The following is a 20,062-nucleotide window of genomic DNA, read 5'->3' as shown; positions in this document are numbered from 1 at the left end:
GGACACACCCGACCCAAGAGATGCCCGAGAAAGCCTTGTGTGCCCCGTCCCTGGGCTTCCTTGCCGCCGCCACCCTAGGGGATGCAGGCTTGCTTCCCCGGGAAGACAGTACTGGAGGAGGTGACTTTTTTTTTTTTTTTGCATGGATTCTGATTTTGTAAAATAGTGCATCAGAATATGGTTCGTCTTCCTGACTGTGTTGTTGGTAGCCCTTAAATCCTGAGCTGGAGGTGAGGGACTCAGGCCCGCCCGCATCCTGCTCCAGGCCTTGATAAGGGGCTGGAAAAGCCAGCAGCCGTGGGGAAATGACTCTTGATCTGCTTCATACAAACCCACAACTCCCTGCCCCCGCCTCTCCCACAGCAGCCTCTGGCTCCCTGGATAGAATCTAAGTGGGTCAGGGTTTTGCCCCTGCTGTCCTGCTGCCCTCTCCTATCTCCGAACAGCAGGTCAAGGCAACTGCATTCATTCATTTATTCCCAAGTACCAAGTAGTACTATGCCCAGCACTGGACATCAGACACCCAAGGATAAAAAATCAAGAAGACCCCGCACTCATGGGGGTGACAATCCAGCAGGAGAGGCAAATGTGTGATAAGATGAACAAAAGCGCGGCTGCTTGCTTCTCCCTTCCACTCACCCTGCCAGCCGCTCTGGTGAACTGCTAGCTCCCATCATCCCGTTTCTCCCTCCTGTCCCAGGACCTTTGCACTTGCCATTCCCCCTGCCTGCAGCATGCTTCCGTAGGAACAGAACTGTTGCGTGCTTTCATTTTCATCTTAAAATCTGTTTTTCCCAAAGACTTCCCCATTGCCCCTTCCAAAGTAGACTGCCTGCTGTCACGCTTGCTCAGCCTCTGTCCTGAACCACCCAGGTCTCTTACGGCTCCTCTGGTTTGGTCTCTCTCTCTCTCTCTGTGCCCCCGCCCAGCAACGGGATGGCACAGACCAAGTGCTGCCGTGAGCACGGCCCTCTCTGAGACGGCTGGACCTATAGCCGGTGTTCAATAAACACCCAGGGAACCAAAGCTCGGAAGCCTGAGACTGAGGCTGCAATTCCAGCTCTGTTCCCACGCCCGACCTTGAGCAAACCAGTCTCTGTGAGGATGAGCTCCGGGCTGTCCCCAGATCACCCCCTCCCCCGGCCAGGGCACCCACCTTGTGGCTGAGCGCTGGGATCTGGGTGCAGTGGAGCTCATGGTCCAGCTCCAGCTCATAGGCCCCCTCTGAGCCACTGTGCGCCCGCAGCTTCTGGCTGGTGCTGCACTCGTGTGCCAGCTGCCTCGCCTGACCTGTGCGGGGCAACCCAGAGCCACCTGCCGGCCTCTGCCAGCAGCCCTCCATCCCGATTCCAGGGAGGGGAGCGTGCAGCCCAGCTCGGCACCCCCTCAAACCCCTGCTCCAGATCCCCTCTGCTTAGTGTCACTCATTGGAACCTACTGATGGAGAGTTTTAAAAGACAGGTCTACACACACACACACACACACACACACACACACACTTTCTTTTTTTTTTTTTTTTAACTGCCCAGCTAAGTGCCCAGTTCTGTTCAGAGTCAATGAGATCCCTAAGTGGCTAAGGGACAGTGTGGTGAGGGCAAGACAAGGTGGCACCTCAGCCCGCAGAGCCAGAGCCCCGGGAGATGCTGCACGTCCTGCCACCCCCCACCTCGCCCCCAGCCCCGCACACCTGCCGTACCCAAGAGGCCGTACTTGATCCTCAGGGAGCTGGTCCAGAGGCGGCTGTGCCGCTGCAGCGAGCCCAGGATGTGCAGTCCCATGGAACCCGGCACGGACAGCTCGCCGCCCAGGGCCACCACCTGCAGCCCATCCTCTGCCTTCCTCTCTAGCAGCACTGCAGGCGGAGGGGGGGGGGGTGTGTGTGCAGGGAGTGAGAGGGACAGATGCCACATGGCTGTGGCCCACACCCTAGGGGACACCCCAGCCCCAGCACGAGCAAGGAACCTCCCAGGGGGCCCCGGGGTGGGGGATCCTGGTGCAACCCATGCCTGAGTCCCTGCCGAGGAACTTTGGTGTCAGAGCACTGACAGCGTTACTTGGTGACAACGGTCGGTGGCCCGAAAGGCACTTTTGCGGGTCCAGGCCAAAATTTTTAAATCACATAGAAGAAAACACAATAGAACCGATGAGAAAGGACAGTGCCTCGGAGGCCATCTGGTACAGCTCACCTTCTGAAACCTGTGTCTGCTACCCTGACATTTATCCGGATCACATGGGTATCGCTAGGCCCTGACAATGCCCACTGTGCCCATGCCGGGTGCCCTGCAGCCCTGGCCCCTGACATCATTCCTTGGAATCTCCCAGAACAGCCCACGGGGAGCATAGCCAGGGGGCCGCACCCCAGCTCTGGCATCGGGGCAGGCATCCATCAGACCGGCTGTGCCCAGGCCAGGCGGTGGGTTCAAGGTTTAAACCGTGTCCTGAGCAATTTGGGTTCCACTGCCACATGTGTGTTTTAGTACAGAATCAAAATAGTCTGAAATTTGCTGTTTGGGAGCTCATGGAGGGCAGTCGGTGTTGGAGGGCGCCTCAGGGGTCTGAAGGGTGGTTGTGCACAGATACAGGGCCTAGATTTTCCTGTGGGTGGGAGGTTAACACTGGCAGGTCGAGGGGATGGGGATCCATGGGGGGGTATCAGCCCTCCCCCTCCTACAGCCTGCCCACTGAAGACAGGGAGTGGCAGGAGGGAGTCCCTCTTCCTTTTTTTAAAAATAATGTATATATTTTTTTAAGATTTTATTTACTTCTTTTAGAGACATAGAGAAAGAGAGTGAGCAGGGCTGGAGGGAAAGGGAGAGGGAGAAGCAGACTCCTCGCTCAGCACAGAGCCCAATGTGGGACTCGAGATCATGACCTGAGCGGAAGGCAGACGCTGAACCAACGGAGCCACCCAGGTGTCCCAGTGCAGGTGGAGGAGGGGCCCCTCTTCCTACCTGACAGGTGGGCCTGGTCGCTCAGCAGGTTGCTCAGCGAGACGGAGAAGGCCAACTTGCTGCCCGCCTGCTGGCTGAGGTTCCCAGTGAGGACCACAGGGCTGCCCGCCGTCACCAGTTTCACCTCCAGCTGGGCCTCAAACAGCTGGGCCTCACTGCCAGCTGCTGGCCACAGGTCACTCCGTCCCTGGAAAGACCCCAGCGTCACCTGGGCAGGGTGTGGGGTGGGGGCTTGGCCGGCAGGCCTGGCTCTGCCCACAAGAACTGAGATTGGACACAGGACAGAGCTTAGCTGACGGGCCCTGGGCTGGTCCTTCTCCCAGTTCTTACACTTGCTCTTTATCCAGGTAGGTAGTCCAGGGAGTAAGTTCAGGTGTAAATGCGAAGGACTCGTCCCCTTCGCCCCTTGCTCTCAGCAGCCAGCTCCGGGCCAGCCCTCCCTGCAGAATACTCTGGAACCTGACCCCTTGGGCCACCCCCACCCCCACCCTGGCTTGAGCCCTGGCCATCAGCACCTGTGTCACTGCAATGTCCTCCTGCCAGCTGTCCAGGCTCCCACCTTGGCCCTGACGTCTCTTCTCCACCCAGCTACCAGAGTGACCCCTTTGAGACAACGTAGGATCCTACACTCCCGTCTTCCTCAGAGTAAAAGTCCACCCAAAGGACACCTGGACAGTCCAAGACACACTACGTCACCGCACTAGAGAATCCCTAAGCAACGGCAACTGTCATCCCTAACAGCTGCTCCCAACTGTAGACCAACCCAACAGACCTCTGCTGACCGCCAGCTGATCTCTTTACCCCAAAGACGTAAAAATGACCTCACCGCTCCCCGACTATCCACTATTTTATATGCTCTCTAAATCCTGTTCTGCCTTTGTTCTTCAATAGTCACAATTTGCTCTCTTCTGACTCCTTGTTGGCAAAGCCTTATGGGATCTGTCCCCTGGCTCCTCTGTCCCCTCTCCTATTCTGCTCCAAACACAGGAGCCGGCGTGCTGTTCTATTAACACTCTGGGCACAACTCACCTCAGGACCTTTGCACATGCTTCACCCTTTACCTAGAATCTCTTCCCCCAGAGAACCACACGGCTCTCTCCTGCACGTCCTTCTCGCCTTGGCTAAGAGTTATCCTCTCAATCAGGCTTCCCTTCTCATCCTATTTAAAATTAAAGCCAACACTATACGTTGGCAAATTGAATTTACGTAAAATTTAAAAAATAAATAAATAAAACTAGAGCCAACCCCCAGACCCTTCTCATATGACTTCAGATCCCTGTGCCCCAGCTCAAGGATTTCCTTTTCCTTTCTCACCCATCAACTGAACAATTTGCTTGATTATGTCACTTATCATCTCCCACTACAACGTAAGCTCCAAGAGGAGAAAACTGTGCGTGTCTCTCACTGAGCTGCCTTCCGAGTACCTGGCACATTGCAGGTGCTTGATAACTAGTTGTTGGGGGAAAATAAAAATGAAGACACTGAAAAATAACAGGTTTGCATTCCCTCCTTAGGCTCCTCATCTCCCTCAGTGGCAGGCGCTGGGCCCAGCTTCTTGTGCGTCCTCAAGAGAGCTGAGGCTTTAGAGGAAGGCCCTCTCCCCTGACATTTGGTCTTCTCCCCAGCAAGGGCAGGAAAGACCTGTATGAGTCTGTGTGTGTGTGTGCATACGTGCACATGCGTGTGCACGAGCCTACATTTGCAGGCTCCCTCTTGCTTTTCACAAAAACAGATACAGGCTCTCCACTCCAGCCTGCTTCTCTCACTTAAAGGGGGGGTCTCGGGGATGGTTTTCTGTTGTTTGTCTCAGAGCCTGCTTGGTGGGAGCAAAGTGCAGCCCGTGAATAGGATGATCATGGAACATTTCATCCAAACCAGGACACTTAGCAGCAGTTGAAGGGCACACTAGTCACGGTGAGCCAGGTGGATGGTAAACCGGGGCTCCCCGGGGTGGGGGGGCAGCCTGAGACTTCGGGATGCCCTGCCCCCACCCACCCGGGGCGGGGAAGAAGCACAGAACCCCACTGCGCTCCTCTAGGCCATTCTTAAACCCCACAAACTCTGAGCTGAGTTGAACCCTGCTCCGCTGCTTTGTCTTCCTGAGCTCCTCTGCCTTGGTCCTCATCTCCTGCAGGCTTGCTGAGAGCCCACGGCCACCCATCGCCTCCTGAGAAGAAGCTTTGGAAGGTTCCAGAACCCTGCTGTTACCATTGCTGTAATGAGTCTGATGCAGCTCAGACTGGAGGTTCTCTGAAAGCAAATGTTTGCAGGCTGCAGACAGCCCTCTGGAGAGGGGAGAGCAGCAGGAAGGTCTGCAGGGAAGTGGAGGCAATTAGAACTTGTGCATTTAGCAAACAACCAGAGGCGGCTGGCAGGCTCCTGGGAGTTTCCAAAATGATTTGTAGCCTCCTCGGAAGCCAGGCAGCTGGGGCCCTAGGAGGAAGGCGCTCTCCCCCGACACTTGGTGCTCTCCTCACTCGGGGAAGGAAGCGGATCGGGGAGTGGACAGTGTGTTTTTGCAGAGAAATCCCAGCCCCCCCGCTGCAGACTCCCAGTGCCAGGCCTGAGCAGGCCCTGGAGACGAGGCCAGACCCACTGCCACCGGTGCCCAGGTGTGCTGCGTGGCAGGTGCAAGTCTAAAACCGCTCGTTTTGTGCTTGTGCAAGTCCCAGACCTGGGACTAGACCTGAATGCTAGATGGAAGGTCTAAAGCCTCTCTTCGGCAGGAGGGACAGACAGACACAAAGCTTTCGTACAACCACAGAGAATTCAATGGCCCTGCTGAGTAGTTTCCAAGAGAAAAACCCATGCGCCCTCTGCTCTGGGAATTCCACTGCTAAGAATTTATCTGTGAAGAATCCCACGCAAAAAAACTCTAAGAGTGGCTGGCTCTGGGGAGGGGTGGCAGGGGGAGCTTTTCATTTGAGACCCATGCTGACCAACAGAACTTTCTGCAAGGAGGGAAGTGTTCTTAGAAAGTGGTTAGTGCCACTGCAGAAGGGAGGGTTTCTCTTTTTTTATTTTTTATTTTTTAATTTTTTTTATTTTTGAGGGTTTCTCTTTAATTTGGATTTATTTAAATAGGCACGTGTGGGGGTGGCTATGGTTCAGGACACTCGGTTCAGTACCTTTTCATATCTTTTGAACTCTGAATTATTTAAATAAGTGTATCATTTTTTTTTATAACAAAGGAAAATGTAAATTGTACCAGCATGTGCTGGTATGAAAAGTTTGCCAGGATGGATTTTTAAGTAGAAAAAGAAAGAAAAGTGCCAACAAAGAATGGGGTATGATCTTTTCAGGCAACATCAACAGATACAAAAATGAAACTCAAAGTAAAAGGTGTTGTCAAATCTATAACATTATGGGTTGAATTACGTCCCCTCAAAAGGTGCTGAAGACCTAACCATGAGCCTCTGTGCAGGGCACCTCATTTGGAAATAGGGTCTTTGCAAATGGTCAAGTTAACATAAGGTCCCTGAGGGTGGACCCTGGTCCAGTATGACTGGTGTCCTTATAAATACAGGAAATTCGGACCCAGACAGAGGAAGACAATGTGAAGACATGGGAAAAAGATGCTACAAACCAAGGAACGTTTGAGGCCACCAGAAGTGAGGAGAAAAGCATGGAAAGTCTCCCTCCCAACCTCCAAAGGAACCACCCCTGCCAATACCTTGATTTGGGACTTCTTGCCTCCAGAGCTGTGCGAGAGAAATTTCTGGTGTTTCAGCCACCCAATTTAGGTCGAGTAGCCCTGAGGAACTAACACAGACTGCCTGGGGCTCACACTGCCATTTCTTCTGGAAATTTGGGGAGTAGCATGTTTTCACTTGTGCCTTTCCCCTGAGTTTCAAGCATGCTCCTGTATTACTGAGATTATCCATTTTTTGACATCTATGGTAATAAGATTCAAGCCCACTTTTTTCTTCTCTATACGTTTCTGAGCACCAAGAGGTCATAAATGTTATGGCAGGTGTAGGGGAAGAACCACGGACACATCAATGGTGATGTCAACTCTCAAGCAGGGCCCGTGGGACCGAGGCCAGAAGAGCCCAGATGGTGGCAGGTGCCAACACGAGAAACCGGAGGATGGGGAGCAAACCTTGATGTAGTAGACGTCCCTGTCATCCAGAATCAGCTCCAGGTGACCGACGCGGGTACTCTGGAGAGTCTCGATCTTTCCTGGGGTCACAAAACAATAGTTGAGGGACCAAGGTTTAACTTCCACCCCCGAGTTCCCCAGGGGACAACATCCCACCAGGTTCCTGATCTCTAAGCCCCATTGATGACCACGGCGGGACCCCTTATTACCATCCAGCTGCACTTTCTTCCTGGGATGCTGAAGCTTGAGCCGGAACTTCCCCTGGGGTGCGCTGTAGCTCACGTCTACCCCGACATCCCTGGGCACGTCTGACTCGGGCGTGCCCATGAAGAGGTGAGCTGAAGCTTCCAGAGGGAGCCAGCTGTCCTTCTGGAAACACGGGGGACCTCTCAGTCTTGACCTCATCCAGCTCCAAAGGCTCTCCCCTCTTCCCGAGAGAAGACCCTCATCCCCACCACCCAAAAACATGAGTCCTTAGGCACCTCCTCGATCTCGCAAGACAAGAACCAAACCGGGAGTTTGGAGATCTCAAGCAGTACATGGAGAAAAGCAAAGTCCTGCAGGACAACTGGGGACCGCATAGACAGGGTCTCAGTTTGCCCGGCATGGCACACGCCATGGCCACCCTGCACAGACCCCCTCGGATCCCTTAAGCCCTCTACGTGCCTACATCTCAGCCTTTACATGCTTTGCAGGTAACACCTGGTACCCGGGCCTCCAGAAGGTTGCCCTCCTGTATGAACTCAAGGGAGTGAAAAAATACCCAGCACCTCAGCCTCAAGGGGACCTCACTCCGAGACGTAGCCCATGCTCCCGGGACCAGGCAGGGGATACTTCACCTGACACCCCCCACACCACACCCTCAGTTCTTCCCCTTGCCAGGCTAACTTCTCTACCCTCTCACTGGGTCCTCCGGGGGCCATTTCTTAACCAATCACTTTTACCTAAATCCTTGGCTTAGGTCTGCTTCAAGGAAAACACAGCCTAGGACCCAGGCCCCCTTTGAGACCTTGTCCCAATGTACATTCTTACACAACCAATAAAGGGTCACTACTGTGTATGAGGCTAGTTGAGGCGATGGAGTTTTAGATGCACAAAGACCCACATCTTCGTGACACCTGAATTCTAGACGGAGAGCACAGGGCCACCAGACACAAATATAGACGGTGTGGCAGCTGGGGATGGGTACTCTGCTGACCAACTCAGGGGGATAAGGGGTCAGACAGGGTGGTCAGGGAACGCTGCCTCTGAGGGGGTGGTGTTTCAGATAATGAAGGAAATGAGAGAGAGAGAGAGCCAGGTGGTTGTCTGGAAACGAGTGTTCCAGGCAGAGGAAACAGCCAGTGCAAAGGTCCTGGGGCATTAAAAAGGGGGGGGGGGAAAGGTGCTGGTAAGATGGGTAGAGAATCAGAGAGACGGGGCAGAAAGCCCAGCAGGTCAGGTTGTCCTCAGAGTGATAGGAGCCACTGAAGAGCAGAGGAGGGACAAGATCATTTTAGGATTCCAGTAGACCCATCTGGCTGCTGGGTGGCTCAGCTGGTTACGCATCCAACTCTTGATTTCGGCTCAGGTCGTGCGTGATCTCGGGGTTGTGAGGTGGGGCCCCAAGTTGGGCTCTGCACAGGGCATGAAGCCTGCTCAACATTCTCTCTCTCTCCCTCATCTCCCATTACCCCTCCCTCTCTGAACAAGCAAACAAACAAAAAACACAAACCAAAAAAACCCAAACAGAACGCAAAAAACAAAAAACCATAAAAGTGACCTAAAGGGAATAAACATGGTGCTATTAGAGCAGGTAACAAAAGAACATGACCACTTTGGGGTAATGAAGGCAGGCTTCATTGAGCAGGCGACCCCTGAACGGACAGGTGAAGACTGATTCAGAGTTAACAAGCCACAGGGCCACAGACAGAGGATCAGCATGTGCAAGGGTCCTGAGGCAGGAGGGAGACCGCGGCTGGACCAACCCAGCCCAACAGCCCCAGAGAGGAACAACAATGTCCTCACGAGCCTGATCCCAGGGTAGACGACCTAAGGAGACCCACCCCTTGGCTGGGAAAGAGGGGGCCATTCCTGGGTGGAAGATAAGCCTACCTGGGGGTGGAAGGTATAGGCAGCTTCCAGAAGGTATCGCTGGAGGCCCCGATCCTGCTTCTTCAGTGTCACAGCCGCAGACACAGGCCCTGAGAGCAGGTAGGGCTGGCCAGCTGCCGGCCAGGTGACTTCTGTGCACAGCTGCCAGCCCCAGGTGTGGGACGCTGTGGAAAAGGGTGAGCAGACGGCCCTGGTCAGCTGCCAGAGAATGCCAGGCAGGCACCCAGGGCCACTCACCCAGCAAAGAAAACACTTCTGCATTTCCTTCTGAGAACCAGTACCGTGTAGACCAGGGTCCCGCAACCCCAGACGCCCCTGCCCTACCGGGCTGGGTAGGTCTGTGTGCTGGGAGCCATCTCGGAGGATGCTGGCCAGCAGAGCGGGGCCACACTTGCTGCACGTCAGTGGCAACCCCAGCAACAGTGGTGACAACCCAGATGGCTCCAGACATTGCCGAAGGGCCCCGGGGGTGGGGGGCAAAACCGCCTCCGCTGGAGGACCCCTGGTATAGACCGTAAGAGTGAGAGGCAGCAGTGCACAGAAGGCGGGCTCCAGGGCAAGACCGCCTGATTCCTAATTCCAGCTCTGCCACTTTCCAGCTGTGTGGCCTTGGGCAGATTACTCAACAGCTCTGTGCCTCAGTGTTCTCACCTATAAACCGGGACCGGTAACAGTTCCTGCCTCACGGTACAGCTGGGAGGACCGGCAGGTCTGTTTAGGACAGCGCCCCGCCTAAAGGAGTCAACTCATGGGGCGCCTGGGAGGCTCAGCAGTTGAGTGTCTGCATGATCCCGGGGTCCTGGGATCGAGTCCCGCATCGGGTTCCCCGCAGAGAGCCTGCTTCTCCCTCTGCCTGTGTCTCTGCTTTTCTCTGTATCTCTCATGAATAAATAAAATCTTAAAAAAAAAAGGAGCCAATTCATTTAGATGGGCCCCTCCCCCACCTTACTCAAAAAAAGTGACACCTGCAAGATCCACTACTGTTCAGTGCATTTCCTTCCCATCTTTTTTCATTTTTAAAAAAGATTTATTTATTTATTCATGATAGACATAGAAAGAGAGAGAGAGAGAGAAGGGGCAGTGACACAGGAGGAGGGAGAAGCAGGCTCCATGCCGGGAGCCTGACGTGGGACTCGATCCTGGGACTCCAGGATCGCGCCCTGGGCCAAAGGCAGGTGCCAAACCGCTGAGCCACACAGGGATCCCCTTTTTTTCCAATTTTTGTTGCCCCTTCACTGATGTTATTATCAAAGAATTTTCTAGTATTATTAAAATATCTCCTTCATTACAGGGTTTTAAAGTTACAGGATATCTCAGGTGGTTCACGAAACCAGAAGTTGGAGAATTCTTTTTTTTTTTTCCTAGAAATGGCCAAATAGGAAATACCTGGTGCGTTGCCGATCACAGGGTCTGTCACAACTACTCAGCTCTGCCGCGCGTGGATTGACCAAAGCAGCCAAAGACGACTGGTAAGCAAATGGGCGTGGCCATGTACCAATAAAACTTTATTGCTGGCCGATGCAACATGAATTTCACCAATTTTTCACATGTGAAATATTCTTTGATTACTTTTCAACCATTGGAAAAGGTCACAACCTAGGCACAGCTTGCAAGCCCTTGTAACGAGCCGTTCACCGACACCGGATAACTGAGCCGCTTCGTGGGGTTTTTTGCCCTTGCAGATAATCTCTGCACACAGCACATTTTTTTTATTTTTTATTTTTTTAAGATTTTATTTATTTATTCATAGACAGAGAGAGAGGCAGAGACACAGGTGGAGGGAGAAGCAGGCTCCATGCAGGGAGCCCGACGTGGGACTTGATCCCAGGTCTCCAGGATCACACCCCAGGCTGCAGGCAGCGCCAAACCGCTGCGCCACCAGGGCTGCCCCACAATGCATTTTAAAGTGATTTTGGTTTATTTTCATAGGATAGAGTTCTAGAAGCAGAATCAAAGGAGGAGTATAAATTTAGGCAGAAGAGCTACTCTAGCATCTGGAGCTGGCATGGCCCCCACATGCCCAGCTTGGGAGAGCATGGCAAGGACCCCCCCTCGCCCCACCTACCTTTCTCGTCAGTACAGGACTGGGCCCCAGAAGGGCTGTGAACATCACTGAGGCTCCTCACGCCATCCCCAGTGACGAGATACAGCTTGGAGCTGGGTGGGGAAAGAGCAAAGTCCCAGACAAGTCATTTCCATCCATTCGCTGGACAAATGTGCCTTGAAACATGAACAGAACAGGCCTTGGGGGGACTCGCCCATAGCACTCGGTGACAAGTGCCACAAGAAACCTGAATGGGGGTGGCACAGGGTCTGTCTCGGGGAAAGGCCTCCCTTAGCTGGCAGGGTAGGCGGGGAGTCTCTGCAGAGGTGAATAGGTGAGTAGAGACTCAAAGAATGAGAAGGAGCCAGCATTCTAGACAGAGGGAACAGCAGGTACAAAGGTCCTCGGGTGGGAATGAAGTGGCCACTTTTGGAGAACGAAAAAGAAGGGTGGTTCGAGGGGGTCAGGGTGGAGGGAGAGGGAATGAGTGGAGGGCAGGAGGTAGGAGAAACAAACAGGTGACAGGTGACAGGAGCCCCATGAGGAAGGACGATCATGTAGACCTGGGTTATCCTAGAACCAACAGAGGGTTTTAAACAGGTGGGAGGGGACTGGGGTGACATGACTTGACATCTTAAAGGACCCCACTCATAGGCACAAACACAGGCTCATGCTCACACACACGGGCAATCATGCACACGTGCTCACAGGTGCTCACAGACACCCACACTCACAGACGCATGTGTGCAAGCCCTCGAGCTACGCCCATGCCCACATCCACCCCTGCTGCACCTGCTCCCTCTCACTGGTGCAGGATGCCCACCTGAAGCTGAGCAGCTCCACAGCCTCCTCGGGGGTGTTCAGGTGCACGTGGAGGTCCCGGCCCTTCCTCGCCTCAATCCCACCATCCAGGCTGGCAGTGCCACGGACGCTGGTCACCCACCGCAGCCCGGCCTGCCCCAGGGCGCCCACTGTGCCCATCTGCGCTGAGATCTGGAGCAGGGCACTGCGGGGGTGGGGGGGAGGGAGATACATGCCGTCTGTATCCTGCAGGCCCCAGGTGACCGCAAACACAGTGCCCACTTACTCCCCACCCCAGCGCTTCTCGGCAGTCCTGAGCCAGAGCAGCGCCTGCACCGTGGTCATCACCAACCATGTACTCTGCGTGCACCTGGCACTTCATGCATGGTCCATCCGGGCCTTGCCATCATTGGCCTCGACTCACAGATGCAGACCCAGGCACACCTGCTTGGGTCCCAAGGCTGGGATCGGGGCAGCAGGACTGGGCCCCAGGCTGTCTGACCCCAGCTGGGGCCTTCATGCCAAAGAGCGGCCAGCGCAGGAGGCCCACACTTCCCACGTCGGATCCAGAAACCACAGATAGGCCGGCTGAGTGGGGACAGTCACCCTGCAGGCCCTGGGCCCGCTCCAGAATCAAACCGAGCACCGAACAGATGCTGCCCACACCGTGTGGCCTGGACCCACAGCGCACCTGCCTGGAGCCTGTTCTCTGAACCATCAGTGGGAATGAGAAGAGTGTCCCTCTCATGGGTGGTTACATGGGTTCACTAGAGTTGGAGCCCATAGATCTTAAATGGTCTCCCCTCTCCCCTCCCCTCGGAGGCCGAGTGGAACAGAGGGAAGCATGGGCCGTGGCCGAACACTAGAATGTTCTTAGACACATGATGTTGTCTCATTGAGCCTTGGTCTTCTCAGAGCTGCCCAGCATCTTCTCAGTCTCTTGGCACAGAAAACAATCACAGGAGCTGGTACGATGGGTGGTCTGCAGGGCAGGGATCCCCTCCAGCCCATGCTGACAGCCCTGCTCTCTGCAGCCCTCTGTAGGGGGAGGCCCCCGCCCACCCACCTCCCTCCTCCAGCTCCGAGAAGCCAGCTAACCTGGGCTTGACATAACCATTCACGGAGAAATCCAGGTGCTGCTGGAAGTCGGCAGTCCCCCGGACTCGGACGCCGATGGCAGCCGAGGCATTTAGGGTCAGCCGGGCTGGAAGGCCAGACACGGTGGGGAAGGTGAGCTCCTGCGTGGCCAGGTTCAGCCTCCGGTTCACCTGTACCTCCTGTCCCTGCAGCCACAGAACCGTAATGATGCAGGTGACAGCCCCGGGCATGGATCCTCACACAGGGTGGGGCGGGGAGAGGAAGGGACATGAACATCATCCCTTGTTTCCAGCTGAGAAAACTGAGCACACAAACAGATGAGATCACCTGGCCAAACCTACATAGGTAGAAACAGGTGGAGCTGAGTTCAAGTCCAGTTAGTTTACTATGGAAAAGGGTCAGTGGTCCGGGATCCAGGGTGAGTCAGGTAAGGAGGAATGTGAGCCCTGAGCACGATGCAGAGCACTTAGCACATGCCAGGTGCATTCTAAACATTTGGTTGCATTTTTCTTTTCTTTTTTCTTTTTTTTTTCTTTTTCTTTTTTTTTTTTTTTTTTTTTACTGCATTAGGTCATTTAGAACAACCGCCCCATAAAGTAGCTGCTGCTTTTGTTACTATCACTATTGTCATGCTATGGTGCCCATTTCACAGATGCACAAACCGAGGCCATGACAAGCATTGGCTCCCCCGCAGGTGAGAGGCGGGGCCATGATTTGAACTTGGGCAGCCTGGCCCGAAATACCACGGTCATAAGTCTGGAAAGTACCTTAGTACTTTCCCCCCAAAACATTGAAGGAAACCCCACAGGGCCGGCAGAGCGGGCTGGGGCTGAGCCCAGCCGGAGGTACCTTCAGGAGTTTGGCTGCCAGCTCGGCCAGGTGCAAGGACTGGCGTTTCACGTGGCTCCCCATCACCCCGCAGTTCACATAGCTCAGCTCGTGCCCGAACACCTTCACACTCAGCTCACACCGCAGCGCCCGCCGCTCCGCGCGCCTCCGGGCCACCTGAGGGGGGGACCAGGCTGGTGACAGGAGCAGGTCTAGTGCCTGGACACAGGTGGGGGACCAGGGGGACCAGAAGGGCAAGGACAAGGGCTTTCAGCATCCGGAATGTGACTTGCAAAACTCGTGGCCTGCAAGCAAAACCACAGATGTGTCTTCCCTGACCCGCGCTACTACCCAATGCCCAGGGCAGCGTGTCGGGGGGGTGAGTGTTCTCAAGATCTTTTTATTTTAGAATAATCTTAGATTTACAGAAAAGTTGCAAAGATGGTACAGAGAGCTCCCCCACATCCCTCACGCTGTCTCCACCGGTGGCGACTTCCACGGCCAGGGCGCGGGCAAGGCGGAGAAGCCAACACGGACATACAAAACTGCAGACATTCAGATTTCACCGGTGTTTCCATTCCGGGTCTCCCTCAGGTTCCAGGACCCAATTCAGGCAGCACATGCCATGAGCTTGCCCCATCTCTCCTGTCTCCTCAGTCTGTGACCATTTGTCTATCTTCAGATTTTTCACGGTGCATATTTTTTAAAAATTGGATTTGTTTCCAATATTTAAAAATTAGGAGAGTGAATGGGTGATGGGCACTGGGGGTTATTCTGTATGTTAGTAAATTGAACACCAATAAAAAAAAAAATTAGGAGACTGGGGCAGCCTGGGTGGCTCAGCGGTTTAGCACCGCTTTCAGCCCAGGTATGACCCTAGAGACCCGGGATCGAGTCACACGTCGGGCTCCCTGCATAGAACCTGCTTCTCCCTCTGCCTGTGTCTCTCTACCTCTCTCTCTCTCTGTGTGTGTGTCTCTCATGGATAAATAAATAAAATCTTTTTTTAAAAATAAATAAATAAAAATTAGGAGACTACATATGAAATCCGAGTCCTCTGGCTTCTTGAAAAAGAGAAGTATTGGCCTCCCCCCGCCCACCCCACATCACCACCACAAGGGCCAATAAGAAACCAGAGCTGAACGGTGGCCACCACTTCTAACTAAATCATGCGTTTCTCCCACCTGCCACAGCCTCCACCGCTCCCTATCGGCTCCCCAACACTGAGGCCAAGTACTGTTGCCACTATCACTGTGCTTCCGCTAAATAGATCTTGCAATATGAGTCTCCATCCCAAGTGTGAAAATAACAAAAAGGATGTAGATTAAGATTTTATTTATTTATTGAGAGAGAGAGAGTAAAAAGGTGCCAGCAATCTTGGTGTCATGTCCATCCATGGGAGAAAAGTCACATAAAATATAATTCCCCACCCACAGAATGGGTATTAAAGGATCCCACAGCCCATCAACTCTATTCCTGGGTATGTGCCCAGCAGAAAGGCGCACGTGCATTCACCAGAAAGACACGTGCAAGAATGTTGGTAGCGCTATGGGCGATAAGTTAGAAACAGGAAACTATCCAAAAGTCTACCAAAAGTGGGATGGATAAGGACATTCTAGCAGGTTCAGATCATGGAACGCTACACAGCAAGGAGCATGAGCAAAGTGTGAAAATATAGAACCATGTGGATGGATCTCATTCAAGCAAGAGAGAAGCTAGACACACACACACACACACACACACACACAATGTCACAAGCAGCATTATTCACACTCGCTAAAGGGTGGCAACAATTTGCAACAGAATGTCCCCCAGCAGGTGGATGGATGAACACAGTGTAGCCTATCCAGCCTTCAAGAGGGATACAGCACTGATCTGTGCTACACCAGCGAGTCCCCAAACAGGAGGCTCAGTGAGAGAAGCCAGACACCATAGGTCACATGTGTCTGATTCCGTGTCTGTGAAATGTCCAGGACAGGAAAATCCATAGAGACCCAAAGCAGATCAGTGGTTGCCATGGGCCGGGGGAAGACGGGATGGGGAGTGACTGTTACTGGGGATGGGGTCTCCCTTGGGGCCATGACAATGTTTGGGAACTAGATAGAAGTGATGGTTGCACGTCACTAGGAATGTGCACTTATAGGTCAAAACTTATCAAATTGTGTAATTAAACACATGCTACTCATTACTAGACCTGGGACAGAGCTGATTTTTTAAAAAGTAGAACTAACCAGGGCAGTTAGGAGGCCGATTCATGATCACCCTTGGTTAGGGTGGGTAGACCAGAAGGGGGAGGACAGGGGGCCTCTGGGGTGCCGATAATGCTCTGGGCACTGATTCTAAGAATGCGTTCTGGTGGTGGAAACACGCTTAGGGCTTGCATGATTTTCTAATTGTAGGTGATGCTTTGATCAAGACTTTTTCACGATAAGGCAGGCTAACAGCTGACTACTCGGCTCTGGACCAGTACTAGTGTCTGGGGAGGGAGGGCAGGGTCAGAATTCATTGACACCTGAGTCCGCAGGCCAAAAGCTCGGGCTGGTGAAGGGTGGGAGCAGGGTGGGTGCAGGTACCTCCCCCCAACCCCCGCCTTACCTTCTGCTGCAGGTCTCTCATCTTTCTGGACCTTTCTTCTGGACAGTCAGGTTTGGCTGCCTGTGCTGAGGGCCCTGGGTCTGGCTCTGAGGACTTCTCCGGCTGGCCCTCTCTCTCCTCTTCCTGCCCCCACAATGACTTCCCGCCCAACAGCCTGTGGATGATTTTCTCTGCATTTTCCAGGCGGAGGCCAAGCTGGGAAGAGACGCCAGGGCTCATGGAGGAGCAGCTCGGTCACATGGGTGATCCAGAGCTGCAGAGCAGGGGGCTCAAATGGGGGAAATGGGGGCAGCAGCCTTGGGCAGGGTACTCTGGGGTCCCCAGGGTTCACCTGGACCCAAGCAAAGGGGTACCACCTTTTCAAATCGTCAAGTTCCACATTTGCTGGGCAGATTTCCCACAGCAAAAATTCTTACTGATTCTTTAGGGCCTGGTTCACCTGTCACCACCTCTGGGAAGTCTTTCCTCAATTCCCACATCACTGCCTTCCCACATTCTCCTTCCTCTGAGAGTCCAGCACAGAAATTCTAGGTCACACTCAGATGCTGTCATCTGTGTGTCTCCCTTGCAAGATGCTGAGAGCTCCATCGGAGCAGGGACCCATGTCTCATTCACTAGGTATGCTGAAGGCCTCGGTGATGGGTTAACTTTGTGTTTATTTGACTAGGCCATGGGGTGCTGAGATATTTGGTTACGCATAATTGTGGGTGTTTCTATGAGACTGTTTCTAGATAAATATAACATTTTTTTTAATTTATTTGAGAGAGAGAGTATGCATGTGCGGTGGGGAGGAGTAGAGAAAGAGAAAGAAAGAGAGAATTTTAAGCAGACTCCATGCTGAGCACAGAGCCTGACACAGGGCTCCATCTCAACACCCTGGGATCACGTCCTGAGCCAAAACCAAGAGTTGGAATGCTTAACCGATTGAGTCACCTGGACTCTCCTGAATTCAACATTTAAATCAATAAACTGAGTCAAGCAGAGTGCCTTCCATAATGCATGTGGACCACATCCAATCAGTCGAAGGCATGAGTCATACAAAAGGCAGACTCTCCCCCCAACTACAGGGTAATTCCTCCTGACTGCCTCTGAGCTGGGACATCATTTTTCTTTTCCTACCTTCCGCTGAAACTGAAACATCAGCTCTCTCCAGCTCTCAAACCTCCAGGCTGAAACTATACTACTGGCTCTTAGGCCTTCAGAGTCAGACTAGAACTACACCATCGACTTTTCTGGGTCTCCAGCTTGCTGACCACAGATCTTGGGACCTGTCAGCCTCCATAATTGTGTGAGCCAATTCCTTACAATAAATCTCTTTCTAGATATAATACACGCTGCTGGTTCTATTTCTCTGGAGAAGCCTAATACAGCTGGCCTGGTTTGTTCTCAAAATTTGATGGATGAATGAGTCCTTCTTTCTGTCCCTCCTTCCTTCCATCTGTCCATCCATCCACCCATCTGTTTAGTCACTCTTTAATCCTTCCCATCTATCCATCTATCCATCCATCAATCCATCCATCCTTTTATCCTTCCAGCCACCTTCCCTTCTTCCCTTCTTCTTTACATCTACTGTGCTTCCATCATTCCACCCAGATGTCTCCAAGAGCATTTGTCCAGAAGTCACCAGAAGGTCAGCCATTGGCAGATCTAAGCTCATGCCCCTAGCTGGCAATATTTGGACAAACTCCCTGTTCTCCATAAATTAGAAGGGGTCAGGACAGGGCACAGAGAGCACCCTCCCTCAGACAAGTCTCGGGGGCCTGGGAAATGGAAGGAAATGGAAGGGCCCCAAGGTAATCCATTACACTTAAGTTTGCTGGACATAGAACCTCAGAGATACCCCTTTTTCTGTTGCTGCACCCCCACAATCCATTCTTCATGCAACGGCAAGAATGTTCAAATCATGGGCAGCCCTGGTGGCGCAGCGGTTTAGTGCCGCCTGCAGCCCAGGGTGTGATCCTGGGGGCCCAGGATCGAGTCCCACGTCAGGCTCCCTGCATGGAGCCTGCTTCTCCCTCTGACTGTGTCTCTCCCTCTCTCTCTATCGCTCATGAATAAATAAATAAATTTTAAAAAAAGAATGTTCAAATCATGTCACATCACTCTCCAGCTTAAAACTTTCCTATGACGTGGTCCTGATCCTCTCTGCCCTCCCATCTTACCTCTCTCCTCACTCCCTGGTCTACTTCTGCTTCTTGGGACACATCAAGTCCTTTCTTGTCACAGGACCTTTGCACATCCTGGTGCCCCTGCCTGGAAGGTTCTTACCTCAGCTCTTCACTAGGTTGCTCATGCTCCTTCTTCAGATCACAGCTCAAACTTCATCTTCCTGAACACAACACTTAATGTTGCTGTTGTTTTATCAATATGTACTCGTTTCTTATCTACCTTTCTGGACAGGGATCAGGTCTTTCTTGTTGACTGTCATATTCTCAGAACCTAGCACAGCACCTGGCACATGTCAGGTTAGAAGACAGATATTTGTACAATGGTGAGTGGGTGGATAAGTGTGGGTGGATGGATGGATGGGTGGGGAAGAGGGTAGGTGGAGAGAGGGTATAATGGCACATTCATGAATAGATGGAGAAGGATGACGGATGGATGGAAAGACAGATGGATGAATGGGAGGATGGATGGATGGATGGATGGATGGATGGATGGATGGATGGATGGGGGTTGTACGTATGTGTAGATATATGTAGGGATGGATATGTGGATAGATACATGAGTACATGGGTGCACAGCGGTGTGTGTGGATCACTAGAATAGATGAATAGATGCAGGGGTGAGAGGTTGATGGGGAAATGGGTGGGGAGCTACATAAATGGATGGATGGGGGTGGGTAGATGATGCATGAAGGTAGATGGATATACAGCTATATTGATGGCTGGGTGACGGATGGACAAATGGCTGGGTAGGCAGCTGGCTGGCTGGGAGAATAGGTGAATGGATGGGTAGGTGAGATGGCAGATAGAGAGATGGGTGGGAAGGTACAGAGATTAGTGAGATAAAAGAGATGGATGAGAGGGAGGGATGGGATGGATGGATGGATGAGTGGGTAGATGGATGGAGGAGTGGATCAATACAGACAAGAGGTGGATGGGATCATTTCTGGCCCCGAGTCTAGAAAAGACTATGGCAGGCCCTCTCTTACCTCCAGGAGGTTGAAGCCATGACCTAGGGCATGGATGGTCAGGTTAGTCATGGCAAAACGGGGGAGAAAGGAGGCTGGAGAAAAGAGAAGGGTCCGCTCCAGGTTCATTCCCAGACTGCCAGACACTAGGAGAAGAGAGGGGATCAGTACCCTCCCTACCCCTCACCACCAGGATCTGAACACTGAGGGGCTATAGATTGAGACAGGGCAAGACGTGGTGTGTCCTCTCCAGCAGGACACGTGTCTCAGCCTTAAGCCTCATCAAGGGCAAAGGGAAGGCCAGGAGGGTCACAGATGTACCCACACCTGCTGGCAGGCAGAGAGGGGGCAGCCAGAGAACCCCACTTTCTACCCCCAGACTTCCGGAGTGGCTGAGGTTGTTTAGGTGCCTAGGC

The 20,062-nt window shown here is 53.0% G+C and overlaps 1 protein-coding gene across 1 annotated transcript in view; it reads right to left on the bottom strand.

Annotated features, from left to right (window-relative positions):
* LOC112679053 (uncharacterized) overlaps positions 1-20,062 on the bottom strand; it is a 142,842-nt gene that overhangs the window by 92,619 nt on the left and 30,161 nt on the right. Inside the window, exons 15-26 of the mRNA XM_035718183.2 lie at positions 19,668-19,792; positions 16,514-16,708; positions 13,940-14,095; positions 13,091-13,275; positions 12,015-12,197; positions 11,213-11,304; positions 9,148-9,311; positions 7,263-7,422; positions 7,054-7,133; positions 2,952-3,138; positions 1,697-1,852; positions 1,157-1,290 (exon numbers count right to left, since the gene is read on the bottom strand). Of these exons, the coding sequence (XP_035574076.2) occupies positions 1,157-1,290; positions 1,697-1,852; positions 2,952-3,138; positions 7,054-7,133; positions 7,263-7,422; positions 9,148-9,311; positions 11,213-11,304; positions 12,015-12,197; positions 13,091-13,275; positions 13,940-14,095; positions 16,514-16,708; positions 19,668-19,792 (1,817 nt within the window). The remainder of the gene's footprint in view (positions 1-1,156; positions 1,291-1,696; positions 1,853-2,951; positions 3,139-7,053; positions 7,134-7,262; positions 7,423-9,147; positions 9,312-11,212; positions 11,305-12,014; positions 12,198-13,090; positions 13,276-13,939; positions 14,096-16,513; positions 16,709-19,667; positions 19,793-20,062) is intronic.

Source organism: Canis lupus, chromosome 6 (genome assembly GCF_003254725.2).
Source record: "Canis lupus dingo isolate Sandy chromosome 6, ASM325472v2, whole genome shotgun sequence".
Classification (NCBI taxonomy): domain Eukaryota; kingdom Metazoa; phylum Chordata; class Mammalia; order Carnivora; family Canidae; genus Canis; species Canis lupus.
Note: the sequence above shows the minus strand (reverse complement) of the source record. Positions and strands in the feature narration are given on the sequence as shown.